Raw genomic sequence first — 21,291 nt, 5'->3', positions numbered from 1 at the left:
GAATACGTCGGCACGATTATATTTTTGCCTACAACACCGATTTCACACATTTAATCACACACCTTCAGATCAAAAGTTTTTTTTAACATCACTCGAAGCATTTCACTCGAGTGTCCACAAACTTTTGACCAGCAGCGTACATTCTCAATATTCACATTTCTGTGCTGTGACTTTCTACAAATCCTCTATACTAACTCTGTTCTGCTGTTTATAAAAATAAATAAATAAATAAAGAAAGAAAAGTCTGTACATGTGTAATTAACTACAGGTCACGGTATATTACTGACACTTTCTGTTTTCCAAACAAAAACATAATAATAATAATCTACTGAAAGCCATGAGTAGCTCAGATTCAGTCATATATCTGGCAAGCAGACCATCAGCAGTGTTTACCGTCGGCTCAGGAAAGTGTGCGTGTGTCAGCTGACAGTATGCGAACTTTCATATGGGAAACACATTCACATACAGTAATACACTTTCTCAAGCCTTAGTCATTGCTTCATGTGCTATACAACCTCTGATGTCAACATCAAAAAAAAAATTAAGTCCAAATGAAAAGCATATTTCCCTCTTTATAGCCCTTCCCTGGCCGAGATGAAAGATATACAGTAAACATGCTCAACCAAGTACTGTACTGTTTTTATTTAGCACACGGCGTGTGAACAGGATATCAAGATAGCTTTCGGTTTAATACGAACCGTGTGGAACCAAATGCTTCAAGTGTATCCGTGTGTGTGTGTGTGTGTACCTGAAGGCTGAGTAATGGGTTCAACAGAGTCCAGTCCAGGGAGAAGTTCCTCTGTGCAAATGCTAGGAGGCTCTGCAGTTTCTGTGAACACACACACACACACACACACACACACAGATCATTTTCAGCTTCTTGCACACACATAGTTTTTACTAATATTTCACTGGTACCTACTTAGCAAAGTTGTTCTTTACATATATCCCTCTCTAGCTATGTTCACTGAGAATCACTTCTGTTGATTCATCTCACTGGATTATTATTATTATTTTTTTTTTATCGTTGGTACTTAACGGGACAGTTTTCCTGTCCAACAGACGCAAGCTTTTTTTTGCTGAGTCGGGTATAAATTAAAAAGCGCCCAAGCAATACTGAAAGCAGGCATCATAAATAAAAAGTGTAAGAATCGTAATACCATAACATGCGTGGGGGGGGGGGGGGGGGCAGAATTCTTTTTTTTTTTAAAGCGTTTAATTTGGAGAAACAACTGGTAGCTATTTGAATAAATAATGCTTAGATTTATTATACTGAAAACTTAAGAGACTCGAAAAGAGACCGAGGGCTGTGTTGTGGTGGTGGTGTTTTTAACGGAATAACTGAATAACAGAAAAGGGCAGGGTGTTATATTTGAGACAGTCCAGAGTTTGTACAAAATGGCATGTCTTATTACCTTTGGAGAGTTTGGTGAAGTTTTTATTGAGCAGTTCCTCGGCTGTGAGCATGGAAAAGTTGTCATCTCCGAAGGGATTCCAGGACGGCTGGTCCAGGGCACTAAGACTCGAAGCAGCGGTAGTGATAAGACCGGGAACAGAAGGTGCGTTCAGACTCGGGGCAGAAGAAGCGGCAAGACTCTGGGCAGAAGTAGTGATGAGATTTGGGACAGAAGCGGTGGCGCCGCACTGCTGGCCAGATTCATACACACTCTGCTGGGAAGACTGTGGTGAGTTGGATGGAGTGGCGCTGGCTGACCTGCGGGGTGTACGGGCAGAAACACACGAGAGATTGATCTCAATCAGCGACTCAAACATGTACGTGAGAGGTAGTAGAGATGTTGTGAGGAGGACATGAAACCACTGAATCCAGTCAGTAGTTGATATCTATGCAGATTTTTTACTAACTTGTCTGTTTCTCATTCGAACCTTTTCACTACTGTTCTAATTTACAGTCACGTTATATTTTGCACCAGGATTCGTTCTCATGCTTACGTTTAGCTAGCTAAGAGAACGCCACTTCACAGGCAGCACTTCTCATTTTACTACGAGGGTTAACTCTGTTTAAAACGACTAACTGAGTTCGAATCTGAGCGGAGAAAGTGTTGTTAGGAACGATGTAACAGGCCGGTCATTACTTGGATTTGTTGAGGTTCGCCTCGGCTGTAGCGGCCTGTAGCTGCTGCGTCGACTGGCTTGCGCACACGCCGACCATTGCGCTGTGTGTGACATCGCTCTGGATGCGTCTATGCCCTGCCTTCTGGGTCCTTGGGGAAGAGGGCGGGGTCTGGGAGAGGCCCATAGTGGTAGGCTGGAGGAGAACAACGTTTAAGAAATGAGATTAAAAGTATTTTAAATTATTATTACGCTACAGAGTGTTTCTAAATCTCTAGTGTAATGGTTCAGAAGTAGGGAGAAACCATTTAGGACAAGGCAGGGGCTTGATAATTTTGTATGTCTTGAAGGTGCAATGTTAAAAGCGAGAACGGTTACCGTTTCCCCGGAAGTGGTCGGGGCAGGGGGTGTGGTAGCAGGCGTGGCTTCAAGTGGCTGTGCTGCAAGAGGAGGAGGCTGTTTTTGTTGTTGTTGTTGTAGTGTTGGTTGTTGATTATTTTGTTGTTGTTGTTGTTTGCGCTTGGCACTACGCGCTGGAGCGGTGGGTGGAACCGGACTTGATGGAGTGGGTGTGGCTTTCTGAGGAGCAGGACTTGTTACTGCTGGAGGGACGGGGCTCGTCACTGGTGGAGTTACACTTCCTGATACAGGTGCCGAAACTGGGATTGGATGCATGGGCTGTTACACACATCACACACACACACACACACACACACACACACACAAATACTCAATAACTCGATTCAAGATCTGTTTCCCATATGAACGCAGGATAAAAAACACACACTTACCTGTTTGTGCTGAGGTTGGTTAGAGGAGTGTGTGATCTGGGACTGCAGCGCTGCAGCTGGCTGAGCCAAATTCACACTCACAGCTAAAGAGAGCGAGACAGAGAGAAAGAGGTTGGAAACTTCGGTCGTGTAAGGTTTCCGATGGTTTGTCAGACGTGTTGGTGGTGTGTGAGGTTTGCCTGAAGGTTTGTTTTGCTGCCAGTGAGAATGTATGAGAGGTGTGGGTGGTGTGTATGTGTACCTGAGTGTATAGGTGTACCTCTCTTGCGAGGTGTGAGTGCAGCAGGTTGGATCTGCAGGACGCCCCCCATTGGCTGAGCCTGAGCGGCTTTGGGCCTCTGACGTGGCGTGATGGACGTCTCGGTGGTGGGGATGGGATCCGTCAGCCTAACACACACACACACACACACACGTACACTCGTTTGCTCAGAATTTTATTAAAAACGTCATCTCTGTAACTCTCTGGACAATTTAAAAACTTTTCTATGTTGGAGAAACCAGGTCAAGCACAATTCTTAGTTTAACTATAATAATGTTAAAAAAATGTTTTTAACAATGAAATTATCACTCATCTCAAAGACCATGGTTTGACTCAACCCGTTTCATGCTAAATCGTTTACAATAAAATAAACAAATAAATAAAAACCGTAATATCAGCATAAGTGAAGCAACGTGCTAATGTAGAAATAACCTGAAGTGAAACTAAGAGCGGTTTACCTGGCCTTCGTCTGCGTTTGGCTCTTCTTCGCCGCTGCTGCCTCACTTGCTCTTACTGGCTCAGGAAGCTTAGTGGGTAGTGGGGAATTCTGGGAAATTCAATAATCATCATTGATATAAATTCTCTGCTCATTTACAGTCCTTCCTAAATATTAGGATGGGTACGAATCAGACAAGACTGTGGAAACAGACCAAGCTGATTCTAGCTCATCAGTTATTGATAATAATAATCCTTATTATTCGAGAATCTAGAGTTTGACGGTGACTACGTTTACGTGCACGTCGATATTCCGATATTAATCGGAATTTGGCAATATTCTAATTAGTACCGAGTCACGTAAACGCCGCAATCGCTGCAAGTGGCTGCATGGAAACACCTCATTCGGAAAATCCACTGAAAGGAGGAGATATACACGCAGGCTCAGGCCGCAAGGAATCGTGGGTGCTAACAGATGCTTAGCTATAGGCTAGGAATTTAAGAGCGGCAACTCGGTCATACTTACAGGAACATTCCGACGCCTGGATGCATATAAACGCCGTATTCGGGAACTGAGGCTGCGACCCGAATATAGACCTTAAACGGAATTCATCGTGCGTGTAAACGTAGTCACTGAGACAGATCTAGAGTTTTAGAGATCTAGAGACCCTGCTTCATTTTCTTTTACTTCTTTTTTCTGGGATCAGCGTTTAACACACCATTCAAACTCTTCGCTTTTCTTTCGTTCTTCTCTCTAACATCTTTGAGATGTAAATTATTTATAGCTCATGAAATATAAACAGTACAGAAGAGAGATAGCGAGAGAGAGAGAGAAAGAGATAGATAGAAAGAGAGAGAAAGAGACAGAGAAAGAGAGAGAGAGAGGGAGAAAAAGATATATATATATATAGAGAAAAAGATATATAGAGAGAAAGATAGAGAAAGATATATATAGAGAGAGAGAAAGATATGTAGAGACAGAAAAAGAGATATATATAGAGAAAGACAGAGAGACAGAGATAAAGATATATAGAAAGAGATAGAGCAAGCGAAAGAGAGAAAGATATATAAATATATATATAGAGAGAGAGAGAAAGAAAGAGATAAAGAGAGAAAGATATATATATATATATATAGAGAGAGAGAGAGAGAGAGATATGTAGAGACAGAAAAAGATATATATATAGAGAAAGATATAGAGAGAGAAAGAGAGAGAGACAGAGAGGGAGAGAGAGAGAGTGAGGGAGAGAGAAAAAGAAATATATATATAGAGAAAGAGACAGAGAGAGAAAGAGAGAGAGACAGAGAGAGAAAGAAAGAGATATATAGAGAGAAAGAGATAGAGAAAGCGAAAGAGAGAAAGATATATAAATATATGTAAAGAGAGATAGAAAGAGATAAAGAGAGAAAGCTATATATATATATATATATATATATATATATATATATATATATAGAGAGAGAAAGAGATAGAGAGAGAAAGAGAGAGAGACAGAGAGGGAGAGAGAGAGAGTGAGGGAGAGAGAGAGAGAAAGATATATAAATATATATATAAAAAGAGAGAGAGAGAGAGAGAGAGAGAGAGAAAGAGATAGAGAAAGAGAGAGAGAGAGAGACAGAGAGAGAGAGAGACTGACCTGTGTGTTTTGGACAGGACATTCGCGTCGAGCGAGTCGGAAAGCAAAGTGAGACACCTGATAAATATCGGGCCGTTTATCCGGATCCGGCTCCAGCATGTAGCCTGATCCAGAACCACACACACCAGCAGACGGAGGACGAGAGGAGGATAGAAAGAAGCGTCAGCAGGTGTAGAAAGAACCGGCGGAACCCACAACCATAGCTGAGAAACTGTGTTAGTGCTTTTATCACCTTGTTATTATTGAAGGACAGGGTTGTAAGAGAGATACAAGCGATACGTCTCGTTAACAGAGTAGAATTATTCCCGCTTTAATCCTAACGTATTCCCGACATCCCTGTGTAACTCTGCGGTGCGAACCGAGACACTCACGGATCAGACAGTGCATATCGTAGGAGTAACGAGAGTTATCTGGGATGGTGAAGCTCCCGTCACATATGGCCACCTGACTCTCTCCGAAGGGCAGCGAGAAAAAGCACAGCTTGTACAGCAAGCAGCCCAGAGCCTGCATCACACACACACACACTTTCAGCAGAGCTAATAAAACCACTCATGAAAATCACAATACAAAACATCCCATTAATCAGGAGTAAAATAATACACTACATTAGATTAGATTAGATTTATGTTAGAGAGTATACATGAAATCTGATGATGTGCGTGTGATGTACTGACCCAGATATCTGCTTTGGTGGTGATAAGTTTACCGTTATACAGGTTCACCATCTCAGGAGCACGGTACGAGAGAGTGGTGTACCTACACACACCCACCCACACACACGCACACAATCACAGCACATGTAAACAAGCTCAGTGTGTTCAACTCTTCTGTGTAAAGTTCACCAGGTATACGGTGGAGAAAGGGAAAGATGGAAGAAGTGACAGAGAAAAGAAAAAAAAAGGAAAAACAGAGCAGAAAAGAGAAGTGCGGGACATCATTGTATGAAGAGGATGAAAAAAGAACGGCAAGGATGGAGGAGAAAAATTGGAATGATGGAGAAAGATCTAGGAAGGAAGAAAGAGAAGAATTGGAAAGACAAACCAGAAAGGGGGGGTAGTGAGAAGAAGGAGAAATAGAGGAAGAAAAAAGACAAAACAAAAACAATTTTTAAGAAGGAGGAAGACAAAACAAGAATAAGATGACCGAGAAGAAAGGGGAAAAACAAAGAAAGGAAGAAAAAAAAAAAAAAAAAGAAGTAGTAGTAATAGGGCTGGGCGATATGAAGAAAAATATCACGATATATTTATCACCGATATTTACCACCGATATCACATTTGTATATGGCACATTTCTTTGGAAGTGTACCAAAAGGGTCAAATATTTTACAGAGCTCATCAATCGAGTGCAGCTGGACAGGAATATTAAAAGATATTAAGATAAGATCATCGTTTTAAAGCTTAATAAGTGCGATCTAGTGTTCGAATACGTTCTCAGAGATATTTACAGTCGGAGATCTGAGAATGGGGGGAAAGGAGGAATGATACTGTATAGAGAAAATGTAGAAAAGCCTGAGTGGACCATTTTTACATTTTCCTTAAAGTCAGACAGACACGACTATCTCTCTACTACGACAGCCGTTCCCCTCCTCTTTCCTGGTCATCTCTGAATCATTTCCATACAACGAATAAGCGCTCGTTTTATTTTTAAGGCACGGAACATGGCAACGTTCGAAAGGAGAAGAAGTTATGGTACGAAGGTGCTCTGGAATCACGTTAACGTACGCAGATGATCATTGATATCGTGGATTTTATTTATTTATTTTTTATTAATATCACGATAAATATCGAGATCGTTTGGTCGCCAAGCCCTAAGATGAAATTTTTTTTGTTTGTTTGTTTGTTTTAAAGAAGAAAAAGAGGACAGGAGGGACAGATGGAGCAAGAGAGGCAAAAAAAAAATGGAGGAAAAAAATATAAAAAGATAAACTGAGATAAGGATCAAGAAAAGAGGAGAAACGGCTATACTTTTTGATCTCTTCTTCCACAACAGTCACGCCATCGCTCTGTGGGTTTTGGAATTTCTTGGTAGCGCTGCCGAAATCACACAGTACGTAATGACCCTGATCGTGTAACAGGATATTTTCCACCTGAAACACACACACACACACACACACACCCCTGAAACACTACAGGTCATGAGATTTACATTCCACCCACATACACCTGCATGTGTGGCTTCAGGTCCTGATGGATTATAGGTGTTTTGCATTGACCTGTGGTTATATTTGTGTGTGTCTGGGTGTACCTGGTGGTTTACAGGAGTTTTACCACGTGTATGTGTGTGTGTGGGTACCTTCAGGTCCCGGTGGATGATGGGAGTTTTATATTGGTGCAGTTGAGCTACAGCTTCACACGTGTCACAGAAAATCTGCAGCACTTCAGTCTCTGTGAATCCCGTCTGCAGACGCTGGTTCATCAGATTCACCACCTGACCTCCTACACACACACACACACACACGTTAGCACAGCGGCACGGTGGGAGTTCTAGATTTAGAAAAAGTCATCCAAGAAGCGTTTGGTTATAAATACATTTCAGAATGAGAGACATCAAGAGTCAGACGAGTTAAACCTGTGCACATGTCCTCAGGAATTCGCTTTGTTCTACTGATGGAAAGGCCGTCAGACAGACGTTTATAAACCCAGACGAAATAAAATCGGATAATCGTTTTCATCTTGCGCCTGTTTTCTGTAATGTCTGGTGATTTTAACGCTAAAACGGAAGCTTCTGGAAAGTCTAAAAAAAAAAATAAAAATTAAAAAAAAAAAAAGACAATTGAAGACGGACCAGACAAACAAGAGGACGAAAAAGGCATCAGAAATGTCTGGGATAATATGGACACGGAATTTAACCCAGTGTGATCGAAAACACACACACACACACACACACAGACACACACACACACACAAATACACACACTCCCTGGCCACTTTAAGAGGAACACTTGTAGACCTTCTCATTCGTGCAGTTATCCAAATCAGCCAATCATGTGTCAGAAGCACAATGCAAGAAATCATGCAGCTACAGGTCACGACTTTTAGTTAATGTTCGCATCCAGCATCAGAATCGGTCCCTCCAGGATTTCGCGATTTGGCATTCGCAGAAATGAACGCAAAAAAAAAACAAGCAAACTCGGCAAAATTCGTAGGGGCGTGCTGTTTTTCAAACTTTCCAAAAAAAAGCGCAAAAAAAAAAAAAAAAAACCTCCACAGGAAAAGCAGCGGCAAAATCAAAACATTTTTGGCCGCATCAATAGGTTTGTTTACACGTACAACAATAATCCGATATTAATCCGATTAAGACGATATACGTCTTACGACTTACGATATACGTCTTACGACTTACGATATACGTCTTACGTCTACGATATACGGTACCATAACGAAGACGAACTGTATGTTGATACGTGAAATTCTGGACGGACGTCGGACGGCGTGGTAACATAATGACGTGTGCTGTTAATCGATCTATGATCTACAACGTGTAAAACAGGAACATGAAAGGAATATTCTAAAAGCGACTCATGTAAACACCTTAATCACAATATTGTCTTATTCAGAATAAGGTCAGTAATTAGATTACTGCTGTCCATGTAAACGTAGTCAATGACTCAACTGCTCTCCTGCAATTTTCATGTAGAAAAGAAACTAACCGCATCCAGCGAGTGGTAGTTCTGAGTGTGGAAATGCCTTGTTGATGAGAGAGCGGTCAGAGGAGTATGGCCAGACTGGTTCGATCTAACAGGAAGGCTACAGTTACTCCAATAACCGCTCTCTTTACAACCGGGTTGAGCAGAAAAGCATTGCAGAATGCAGTGCAACATGTCGAACCATGAGGCAAAATCAGAAGATTGCATCGGTTTCCATGCCTGTTAACCAAGAACAAGAATCTGAGGCTGCAGTGAGCACAGATTCACCGAAACCTGGTATGTGCATGTGTGTGTTAAATATTGGCTAAATTACGATACTCCTGTGTACTCTTATTTCAGTTTCTCATTAACATGCATGTGGAACAGTATAATGAGAATTAAAACCAGGTCACGGGGAAAACGTTGGATGAACAGGACGGTGTCTGAGGTGTGACTGCCCCCGTGTGGCTCACTTATACAACTGCAGCAAAATGAAACCAGAATTATTTTTAAAGGTGAAATAGTTGAGCGGTTTCGTGCTTTCACAGACGTCCCAGATAGAGGTCGAGTGTCTGTTCGGATTTGATGATTAATCAGGGGGTGCAGTGGTGGCTTGGTGGTTAAGGCTCTGGGTTACTGATCGGAAGGTCAAGCCCCAGCACTGCCAGGTTTCCACTGATGGGCCACTTGAGCAAGGCCCTTAACCCTCTCTGCTCCAGGGGCGCTGTATCATGGCTGACCCTGCACTCTGACCCCAACTTCCTGACAGGCTGGGGTATGCGAAGAAAAGAATTTCACTGTACATATGATCAATAAAGACTCATTATCATAATCATCATTAATCAGCAACGATAATCGATTGCTGGAACTATCGGGTATAACCAAAAACCCACGCCGATAGAACTTGAAATAATAATAATAATAAAACCTGGATGTGATACGGAAAATGTTTTAAAATACCGTATATACTCTCTCTCTCTCCGTGCTCTGCCTCCTCACGTGATTTTTGATTTCTCGGCACACTCTGCAATGGTTTGTTTACCGTTTTCCTTTGCCGTAATTCTGACCAATGAATTTAAAAGGTTTCTACGAGCGTTTTTAGAGCTATTTACCAAACTGACCAATTTCACTCTGACAAACGGACTAACGGGTGTGAAAGCGTCCTAAGTGACTCCTTGTAGAGAACACTGCGAAATCAGAGACTGAAATGGGCTGGACTGAATCATCCTCTACCTCAACATGCTTACCTTTACACACGTCCATGAGGATGAGAACCTCCCACACGTCACCGCCCCCTACAGCCGTCACGCACGAGTCCACGTAGCCCACGATGTTCTTATGGCCCGAGAGATCCCTCTGCACACACACGCACACACACATATAGTAGGGGTGCCATTATAGCTACTTTTAATCATGCAAGTCTTTGCAGCTAATCTTTTGCATGTATTTATAGATATAAGGAGATATAATAATGCAGATACATAATCACGTCAGTACAAACACTGACGATTCTTTGTAAACACTGGGGCGCATGCTGAGGGTTGCAACATTTAGAAAACACACTCACCATGATTTGAATTTCTCGGCGACACACCTGCAGGTCGTGCTCGTTATTCACGTACATTCTCTTCAGCGCACATCGGACACCCTGGTTGGTCCGAACCAAAAACACGATGGCGAAACCACCTGCAAAGCACAAGCAAAAAAAAAAACAAAAACAAAAACAAAAAAAAAAAACATTTTGACTCATACTCCTCCTTCTGTTTCATTATGACACCAAGTGTTTTTGCCCAAGGAGATGACGTAGCCATGTCTTTATATGGGTGAGACAGTGGGATTATGGAATCGGGAATCCACGAGTCGACGAAACAACATATATAGACAACATATACATACATACATACAAACAATATATATACATATTATATATATCTCCTTTGTGAATTGACATGTTGGTAATAATTCCATTATTTCCTGTATGAAAAGAGGTCTTCAGTATAAACGCACTCCAGGAAGTGAACCCAAAATAAAACAAGTACTGTCTGAGCTTAAACCACAGAAGAATAAAATATAGAGGTTTAAAGGACTTAAAGTGAGTTCTTTTAGATCATCCTTGAGCTGTTAGCACAGGTAATGCTTACAGACATGTTCTGGTCAAGCGACCTAATAATGTTCACGAACAAACGTTACACAACCACAAGCATTTCTTCTGCTTATCCGGGTCTGGGGCGTGGGGGCATCAGTCTAAGCAGAGATGATCAGACCTCCCTCTCCCTAACCACCTCCTCCAGCTCGTCCACGAGGATACCCAGGTCCTCCCAGTCCAGACGAGAGATGTAATCTCTCCATCTAGTCCTTGGTCCGCCCCAGGGTCTTCTCCTTGTCGGACATGGCTAAAACACCTCCCCAGGAAGGCGTCCAGGAGGCATCCTATCCAGATGCCTGAACCACCTCGACTGGTTCCTTTTGATACAGAAGAACAGCGACTTGACTCGAGCTCCCCCCAAACGTCCGAGCTCCTCACCCTCATCTCTACGGCTGAGCCCAGCCACCCTGCGAAGGAGGGTGTATTCCGCAGCTTGTTTCCGCAACCTGATTCTTTCAGTCACTACCTAAAGCTCGTGACCATAGGTAAAGGTCGGGATGTAGACTGACCGGTACAATGTCCGCATCGCTGCTGCACTGATCCGTCTGTCGATCTCCTACCCCACTCTACCCTCGCTCATGAACAACACCCTGAGACACTTAAACTCCTCTGCTATATATAACAAAAACCACAACATGAAATGCAACGTATATCATATGAACCACGCTGACATTGTGAGGACACGGTGTACACGATTTATACCAAGCTTGCTCCTCCCGTGCGGATTCTGGTACAGAGTCTGGTGACCTTGAGTGACCTTTCATCGCACAGGACCCAAACTCCACCTCTCTACTGTTATAACACAAACCGCTTTCACTGGTACTGTTACGCTGCGTACCGGATATTAAGATCGTAATCATCACAATTAAAGAGTCTCCGTGTGAAAACTGCTCGGGTGTGCCACGTCCAGGTGAAAACAAGAGAAAACAAGTGCTGCTTCTGTTAAACGCCCGAAGGCTCAGAGTGAACAGGACATTCAGATAGATTTCTCACACAGCTTTAAATAAAATTGTAAACAATGTAATAATAATAATAATAATAATAAGTCGATGACTGATCAGTGCTTAATAACCGACGGAATAAAAACAGCTCTAAGACTTCTGAGACAGCAGAAGGAAAACACAGCCAACCTTTACGTTACAATTTATCTACACAGATCTAAAACGGACAAACAGTGCCACGACTCTCTCAGGCTCCAGATCTACAGGTTATAACACACACGTATCGAGCAAACTGATTGCAGAATGAACCGAGACCGTTTCGAGGAGATTGTGTTTTGTATTTTACGTCACATGCCCGTGGTGGAGATTACTGTAGTATCAAAGCTGCTGTGGTTATTATATAGTTATCATAGTTGTACGATTAATAGACTCGATAGCAAGCAAGCAAGCAAATAAATAAATAAATAAATAAATAAATCATGTTAACTTTAATATAGGTGGAATTTTGATTAAACCAGGACACGGTGTTAATACGAGACACAGAGTTTCAAATCCAACTCTACATGAGTATGACGTATAAGTAAAAAAAAATTTTTAAATTTAATTTAAAAAATAAATAAATAAATAAAACCTCTAATGTCTTAAAACAATGTACATACACTAACCGGCAAAAGTTTTTATTTGTCCACAATTTATAATAATAATAATAAAAAAGTCATCAAAACTCTGGAGTAACACAAATGGAACTATGGGAATTATGTTGTGATTATAAAAAAAAATCCAAAATAAATCCAAATAATTTAGTATTTTAGCATCTTTAAAGTAGACGCCCCTTTCGCCGAGAATTTCCAGAAATGTATTGTTGGCGTTTTCTCGGCCGATTTCTTGAGGAATTTCCCAGAGATGCTTTTTAAACGGTATTAAAGGAGTTCACACCGACGCCGGACTCTTATCCGCTGCTTTTCGGTAAAATTTGACTCCGAGTCGTCCGGTTTAAAAAAAGATTTTTCTAATGAAAGAAATGAATACGTCGGCACGATTATATTTTTGCCTACAACACCGATTTCACACATTTAATCAAACACCTTCAGATCAAAAGGTTTTTTAAGATCATGAGAAACATTTCAGTCGAGTGTCCACAAACTTTTGACCGGTGGTGCCTTACAGCCTTACTGTTCTTAAAATGAGATCCATGCTGTGATCTTAAAGAGGTCTTGGAAATGCTTATAATGGAAAGGTGTATTTTCCTTAGCTGGATTTCGAGGGATTTAGAAGTTTTCACACGTACAAGAAGAGGTTTGAGAACGATATAAAAAGACAGAAAGGTTGGAACACGGCTCATCGAAGAAGCCTTTTTGTACTGACATCGTCTTTGAAACCTAGTACACTGAACACGTAGTGGGTATGAATTAAATTTCCTTAAAATCTCTTCTTCATGTGTGAGGTATGTTTGCCTCGCACCTCAGGGATTGGGGGTTCGCATACCGCCTCCACCCTGTGTGCGTGGAGCTTGCGTGTTCTCCCACGTGCTTCGGTTTCCTCCCCAAGTCGAAAGAGATGCATTGTAGGCTGATTGGCATGTCCAAATTGCCAGCAGTGTATGTTAACGTGTGTGAGATTGAGCCCCGCGATGGATTGGAACCCCATCCAGGGTATCGCCCGGCTTGTACCCAGAGTTCCCTGGGATGTGCCCCGAGACCCTTTATAGGAGAAGCGTTGTGGGTGGGTGGACGGATCGATTTATGGGTCTTCTTCATTTTTACAAACTTGCACTTGAGTGTATGTCGAGGATCACGGTTTATATAATGATCAGGTTCGGTATGTGTGGTACAACAGACCCTCATTATTCGGCTGTGGTAGAGCGGGTCGTCCACTTATCGTAGGGTTGGCGGTTCGATTCCCGGCCCATGTGACTCCACATACCGAAGTGTCCTTGGGCAAGACACTGAACCCCAAGTTGCTCCCGATGGCAAGCCAGCGCCTTGCTCTGCTACCATTGGTGTGAAAGTGTATTTCTACAACAGCAGCTCTAAACGCAGTGCCAGCTCTGAATGACAGGTCTACATCAACGCACTCGTTCTAATACCCCATCCTTCCTCTAGCTAATTCGTTGCGATGACAGCCATTTTAACATAATCCCTCATCACTACGATGAAATATTCTGTAAGGAGACGGTTATACGAGTATACGGTGATATTTATAAGCGTCTCGGGTGTCAGTGATTCGAAAGCTTCGTAAGTTTTCCATCATGACAAAGTCTTCAGGATAGAGGAGTTTGTACTTTGTGGTTTTTCTCTGTAACATGAGAAGCCGTATGCAAGAGAGACCAAAAAAAAAAACAATGAGATGCTGGTGAAGGAAAGACTGTTTAAGTGAGAGCAGGAGCTAACTTGTAAAAACATGACGTGTTGTTCTTAAATAAATAAACATTGCAAACACAAACTGCAATAAGAAAACACTTCAGGGTGTGCACGTATTTGGAAAACACTCCGCTTTTGGGGGTTTTTCGAGAACAGAATCACATCCTGAGGTTTTCTTAACCTCTAGTTTGTGTGTGTTTGTGTGTGTGTGTGAGAGAGAGACGTTGCTGACATAAACCTGCTGTGTCTGGTCATGAATCAGATGTGTTTGAGCAGGACGGTCGCTAAACCGTGGGCTCGGGTGATGATCATCCTGACCTTCAGCGAGGGTTTCCTCCACGGTGACCTGATGATGTCCGATGGTGAAGGTCCTGCCGATGAAGTTCCCGCCGACTCCACCGGATCCGCCTCCACCTCCAGAACCAGGACCAGCACTAACCAGCTCCCTCCGAGAGTCGAAGAACTTCTTCATGCTGAGCTCCTTGACTGCGATACCACCTTGTCACGGATTGGGTTATCACAAATGACCCGAAATTAAACAACACGGTTCCTGTAGCCTTAATCAGGGAAGTGTAATAGACCTGAAGCCCTTTTAGTGTGAATCAGACACTGCCTCAGCTGCCCTGGGAGACATTGTGTCTACAGCCTTATATAATCCTATAGAATTCACGGTGTCATATATTACAGCATTTATGGTAATAACGGTTCTCCAACATCTGTTTCCAGTTATCAGTTGTTAGCTATTATCTAGCTATATAAACCAGGCAACAACAAAATAAAGAGCTAAACTGTCCACTGTCACTCAGATAAACCCCTGAGGAAACCAAAAACACATCTTTCCCGACCTTAAACCGTTCCTGCGAGACGGAGACAGAAAGCTGGAGGTGTTTTCGTGCCTATTTCAGCTCGACTGCGATTTCGGTCAATCAGCGAGCTAATGTTAATGTTAATGCTAATGCTAACGCTATGACAGATGACAGGATGCAGTCAGCCAGCTAGCAACGCAAGCGTAAACACAGCTGATGTACACCATATCACGGTGCCATGCAATAACCACGCACCACTAACATTATTATTATTTTTTTATTATTATTAACGCCCGTTAAATGAAACGAGCAGAAATACACAACCTTGGCTAAATCCAAGCGGCTAAGCTAAGCTAAGCTAACTAACCCGCTTAGAGAACGGACTGATGTGAACGAAACTGTCATTTTAGCTTAGCAGCTACCCCGAGAAAATCATAACAGAAATAATGTTATGTACAGCGCTGACCATTCCCATCCGCAGACGCGAGTTTTTAAATTAAAAGGTTCATTTTAGGATGATCAGATTTCATTATTGTTGGGGGGGAGGGAAAAAAAATCAATGTCGCAAATCTGGCGACAAATACTAGCTGTCAGTACGCAATCCGCGTACGCATGCGCAGTGACAAACGGGTCGCAGGGACGCCGAAGTTGACGTATGAAACTCGTGCGCATGCGCAATATCATGGCGCGCCCTCAACCTCAACCAATATTAATATATAGGAGAACGTTACATTTTGAGCAGGTAATAATTATAATAATATTGGTAATAATAATTGCAAATGTAACTTCACAGGATTGTTACAATGAAAAACATTTAAATGTGTTATTTCATAGTTAGCAACCATAGTGAAGGGTATGTCTCAACCAGTTCCCTAGTTTTGTAGGTATCAGGTGTATCAGGATATGGTGTACACGAGTTTGGACCCAGGGCACACAGTGGTTAATGGTTAGCACGGTCGTCTCACACCGCCAGGGTTGGGCATTCGAGTCCCGCTGCTGCCTGTGTGCAGAGTTTGCATGTTCTCCCCGTGTTGCAGGGGTTGCCTGTGCACGATGCTCCCTGGGATAGGCTCCAGTCTCTCTGTGGCCCAATAGGATAAGCGGTATAGAAAATGGATGGATGGATGGATGGATGGATGGATGTCCACCACTTTCTTTTCTCACTTATCTTACACAGGTTCTCAGGGGAGCCTGGATCCTATCTCAGGGAACTTGGGGGACACCCTGGATGGGGTGCCAACCCATCACATGGCACAATCACACATACTACAGAAGATTTAGAAATACCAATCAGCCTACCAGGCATGTCTTTGGAAGCCAGGAGGAAACCAGAGTACCCAGGAGGCCCCCAGGCCACGGGGAGGAGGGAATCGAATCACCAACCCTGAAGTTGTGAAGCAAACGTGCTAACCACTAAGCCACCGTGCCCCTTCCCCATTTTCAAGGGAGTCATATTAATAAGAATGCCAATGTAGGAGTAAAGATGACAACAAATGTTAGACTCAAAGTTCCAGAATGCAATGCAGTTATATTGCTGAGTTTGTGGTGCCATGTTGCAATAATGTAATTTCCCACCTAGGCACATTTGACCTGTGAAGTGAGGGGGAAAAGGTGGATGCCTCCACGAAAGAGTGTGTTTTGTTTGCTTTGTCCGAGCAGGTCAAGGTTATTAAAAGCTACTTTTACAGTGAACGTCAAAGATTCATGCAAAAATTTGGACCAAAACTGCATTATTACAACTTGCGAATTACCACTCACAAGGCCTGACGAAGACAGCAAAATGCCACCGCACCACTATCAGCAGGCAGTCGAACGGCATTGTGGGTAATTTATGTTGATAAAAAAAGTGCAGACCTTTATCAGTTTATTCCCTGACACAAGCCAGTGGATTTAGGAGCACAGATTGTAAAAAAGATTCTTTACATAACGTGTATTTAGATGATTTTTATATTAGAGGTATAGAATTTCCACTTTAAGCATTTTATGCATGATATTACAAATACCATTCACTGAAGCTTTACTGGGTTTTATTCTAATCTGGTATGTCACTGGTCATGATGTAGTCCTAGGATTGTAGTCCTAGCTTGGCTCAACAGAGAATCAACTTAAACTCAAGTGCATTTATTAGGTTTGTGTCAAGGTGAAACCCAGCTTTAAAGATTTATTTTTCCCGTCCATAAGTTTGGTTTTATAAATATGTGACGCTATTGCTTTTACTTTTGTTTTATGTAAGTAGAATTTTGCTTGAAGTCGCATGTAGTGGGCAGGGACATTTGATATTCAGTCACCATCTGTAGTAGCTCAATAGAGTCGAGTTGACGAGGAAAAAGCATGACCAGGAAGCATCATAAAATATCGCACTTGAATTAACAATATGCATGGTGGTTAGCCACAGAACTATCCTGACCGGACTCCGGCTGGACTTCAGGTATAAATAAACACCACAACAATGTGAATACCTGCCAGCATGCAACCCATGAACGCATCTCTCCTATAACAGGAAGCACTTATTCTAACAAAAAACAAACAAAAAAAAGACACTAACCACCAACACAATAGGCAGCCACAGGGACTCAATGCCCAGAACAATGTAGGTACTAATTGTACCACATTTCTCGAATCTGATTGGTCAGAAGGTGTTTATCAACTTTCTATAACAGCACAGCTCAGACAGTAGTGCAAGACCAATCCCAGGTTTTTATTAATGCACTCATTCTAATACGTTATCATCATGAGTAACATCATTCACAGAGACTTGCATGGTTGGCACTCCATAAGTGGATTAAAAAATGTTCTTTATCAAATAAAAACATAATTAATATATAAATAATCAATACTTTTTTTTTTCCTGTAAGGAGACATTTTTATACGATTTGGAAGGAGTCTCAAGTATCAACGCTTTGTAAGAGTCAGTAAGATTTCTGCCATGCAAAAGTCTTCTCTACTCAGCACTTTGTTGTTTCTGGTTTGTCAGTAATGCAGAACGACAAGCTGCGTTTTTTTGTCTTATTATCGTCATGACAGAGAGAAAAAATGAGAGGCTGGTGAGGGGACAGACTTTTTATAGCTGCTGTAACATATGTGATAACAGGAACTAACTTGTCTTGTGAACGTTCACATTACACATCGTTCATTAATAAATAAAATGCAATCGTTTGAAATGCTGTGGCGTAAGAGGAATAAAACACTTAACGACATGCTATTAGAGAAAAATAATCACCATCAGGTTGGTTTAGTAACTCTGCTATGAACTCTGATGGGTTCCATCACACCACCCCGGCGTTGATTATTTTCCTATAACAGCATGTCAGAAAGTGTTTTATTCCTTACTTTTCGCAGTGTCATTCGAACTGCATTGTGCTCTATTGGGCTCATTTTATTTCGGACATTATTTTAGTTCTAAACAACCAAGGTTTTTGCATTTCCATGTTACAGAATGTGATATTTGTCGACACACTGATGAAGAGAGAAAAAAAAACTGTTGAAAGCTACCCATACCACTATTGTCACAGTTTCTGTGAGTTAATCAGTGATTCACATCTGAATTTATACAAAAAGCAGCACTGCAGTGGAAAATTCTGGACAGACCTATTAAGTCATGATGCATTTGTTATACGAAAGTGACCACCTGATCTCGCAGGAAATTTAAACAGTATCTTTCCTTGTTGATGGGGTGGTACCTTCAGGGGTACACCTTTTGTACCTGTAGATTTCACATGGAAACATGGATATAGTGTACCTTTAAAAAAGATTTAAGGTAAATACACTATATGGCCAAAAGATTGCGCCATCATACCCATATGTGGTTCTTCCCCAAACTGTTGCCACAAAGTTGGAAGCACACAAGTGTATATGATGTCTTTGTATGCCGTAGCATTACAATTTCCCCTCACTGGAACCTGTTCCAGCATGACAAAGTCCCTATCCACAAAGCGAGCTCCATAAAAGACATGATTTTCCCTGACCTCAACCCCGCTGAACACCTTTGGGATGAATTGGAGCAGTGACTGCACCTCAGGCCTCCACGCCCAACAGCAGTGCCTGACCTCACTAATGCTCTTGTGGCTGAATGAGCAGAAATCCCCACAGCAACGCTCCAAAATCTAGTGGAAAGCCTTCGCAGAAGAGTGGAGGTTATCATAACAGCATCATAACTGAATCTGGAAAACAATGTTCAACAAGCACGTATAATGGTCATAAATGGACCATTATTTGTTAAAAGGTACACAACATGCACTTTTTCGGTAAAAGATACATACTAAAGGTACTAAAGGTGTATGCTTGTGGGTACCACCCTAGCAACAAGGAGTGGTACAGTTAGAATACAGAAATTCACCAGAAATTCTAATGGTTTCCACTGCAAATATCATTACAAACCATCAGCTAACCATTAAAACCACTAACATTACTGGTCCTAAAATGGTATCCATTAGATATAACATGCCACCAATAGAAGGCAACAAATTACCAGTACAGACCCACAGGGACTATTAAAGTTTCCATTAAAACCAATACAACTTCTCATTATATCCATTAAAACATTACAAATGCTATGAGTGTTTCTTTTTTCTATTGTTTATTTATTTATTTTTTCCCCCAGCAGGATATAGAAGAACTTCTATTATAAAGCCACTCGTATGCAGTCGGATTTCACTCATATCAGGTCAACACCCTCCATTAACCGGAAGTCAAACTGCTACATTAGCAAAAACTCAACCCTAGATTAAGTATGACAGAATCCACAGCCACTAATATATCGCAGGGTTTGATGCGGAAATGAAACCCGACCCCAGTCCACACCCACCGACACACATGTACAAACCGAGTCCACTTCACTTCACACACACACACACACACACACCCAGGCTTTCAGAAGGATCAGCTCCATTTCATTGTTTCTCCCGGTGGAGTGCTGAACTATTTCTGCAGGTAGGACGTGTACACTCCTGAGCTCTTTCACTGCACTAGACTTGGTCTTAGCAATACTATATCAACTTTAACACACTGTTTTAATCCTAATGTAAACTGTAACACTGTTTAATCCAATAACTAGCTGTAATCATGTGATCTGGAACACATTGTTATTGTGCATCAGTGTAAACAACCTATAACGGATATTATCATGAACAAGGCAACAACTGTTTGTGGCGAAACAGGAAATGTTACTCATGTTTAAAAACTTTTCCGCTGTCTTGTGATCCGTTTTTCCCCGCTTCTTTCTTTCTTTTATAATTTCAGCCTGTAGGCGGCGAAAACTCCCTCATTTGTCCTTTCAAACGATTTTAGACAGAATAAATGAACGCACTGGGAGAGCCTGGAGCAGAACAGAGCACACACACACACACACAGTCTCGGGTATGACTGAGTTTACAGCAGGGGTCAGTACCATGAAGCTGCTTTAGGTGATAGACAGGTAGGTCCCAGTTTAGTTTGTGCCAACCCTGGGTTTTTAGGTACCATGAAAGTGGCTCGGTTTTGACCGGTGTTCATCACCATAGTAACACTCCATGGATGACCTGCTCCGGGGCAGGTGATGTTCTGGGTAAGAGAACTCAAACCCAGCTTGGACCAATCAGCTGTGAGTAAAGTGGCATATATATATATATATATATATATATATATATATATATATATATATATATATATATAAATAAGTGATGCAACTAATTCAGTTAATTCAAAGTGACGCAACTAATTGAATTCCCCACTTCGCAGAGAAACATTTAATTAAAACAGTTTACATTTATATTACATGAAAGATGTGTGATTATAAGTTTTTTTTTTATAACCATTTTGTGAGCCTATAAAAGTAAACTGACGCATTTACACAGTCAGTAATGTTCCCGAGCTTTGGCAGCCACAACTGTGTTGTTTTTTGTTTTTTCTTTTGTGGTTAATGTAGGTTTAAATTCCTCATATTTCTGCAAAATAATTTCTTGCTTTTCGACCGGAAATATGCACACCTTCTTTTTTCCCTCCATATTGAACGCTATCGGTTGTTCGTTGCCGACGTCACGTGTTTTTATGTGCACGTGCTCGTGGACTAATCGTAGTTTAAGGATCAAAGACAGAGTGTGTTGATAACCAGCATCATGGTAACAGTAAAGCCTGATTGGATTGGATTAGATTGGATTGGTCAACTCGAAACTAATCCCGTAACCCTGAGTTACTGGATTAGTCCGAGTTTATAGGCTACACGGTAAACTAATGCAAAGGGTCAT

At 41.7% G+C, this 21,291-nt stretch overlaps 2 protein-coding genes across 4 annotated transcripts in view; one reads left to right on the top strand and one right to left on the bottom strand.

The window, feature by feature from the left end:
• Positions 1–15,465, bottom strand: part of aak1b (AP2 associated kinase 1b) — a 30,829-nt gene extending 15,364 nt beyond the window's left edge. For 2 of the 3 annotated variants that reach the window (XM_053645998.1, XM_053646000.1), the window contains exons 1-15: positions 14,583–15,465; positions 10,385–10,503; positions 10,065–10,173; positions 7,485–7,627; positions 7,157–7,278; positions 5,867–5,948; positions 5,564–5,696; positions 5,193–5,296; positions 3,579–3,667; positions 3,103–3,248; positions 2,862–2,944; positions 2,449–2,748; positions 2,094–2,266; positions 1,416–1,714; positions 749–829 (exon numbers count right to left, since the gene is read on the bottom strand). In XM_053645998.1, coding sequence (XP_053501973.1) covers positions 749–829; positions 1,416–1,714; positions 2,094–2,266; positions 2,449–2,748; positions 2,862–2,944; positions 3,103–3,248; positions 3,579–3,667; positions 5,193–5,296; positions 5,564–5,696; positions 5,867–5,948; positions 7,157–7,278; positions 7,485–7,627; positions 10,065–10,173; positions 10,385–10,503; positions 14,583–14,736 — 2,137 coding nt within the window. In that variant the 5' untranslated portion in view covers positions 14,737–15,465. The remainder of the gene's footprint in view (positions 1–748; positions 830–1,415; positions 1,715–2,093; positions 2,267–2,448; positions 2,749–2,861; positions 2,945–3,102; positions 3,249–3,578; positions 3,668–5,192; positions 5,297–5,563; positions 5,697–5,866; positions 5,949–7,156; positions 7,279–7,484; positions 7,628–10,064; positions 10,174–10,384; positions 10,504–14,582) is intronic. The other variant, XM_053645999.1, reaches the window with a different exon arrangement.
• A 4,398-nt stretch (positions 15,466–19,863) lies between these two features.
• The window catches only part of anxa4 (annexin A4), a 14,949-nt gene continuing 13,521 nt past the window's right edge, over positions 19,864–21,291 (top strand). The window contains exon 1 of the mRNA XM_053645145.1: positions 19,864–19,999. The gene's annotated coding sequence lies outside the window, so the exon portion shown is untranslated. The remainder of the gene's footprint in view (positions 20,000–21,291) is intronic.

This window comes from Ictalurus furcatus, chromosome 16 (genome assembly GCF_023375685.1).
Source record: "Ictalurus furcatus strain D&B chromosome 16, Billie_1.0, whole genome shotgun sequence".
Taxonomy (NCBI): Eukaryota; Metazoa; Chordata; class Actinopteri; order Siluriformes; family Ictaluridae; genus Ictalurus; species Ictalurus furcatus.
Note: the sequence above shows the minus strand (reverse complement) of the source record. Positions and strands in the feature narration are given on the sequence as shown.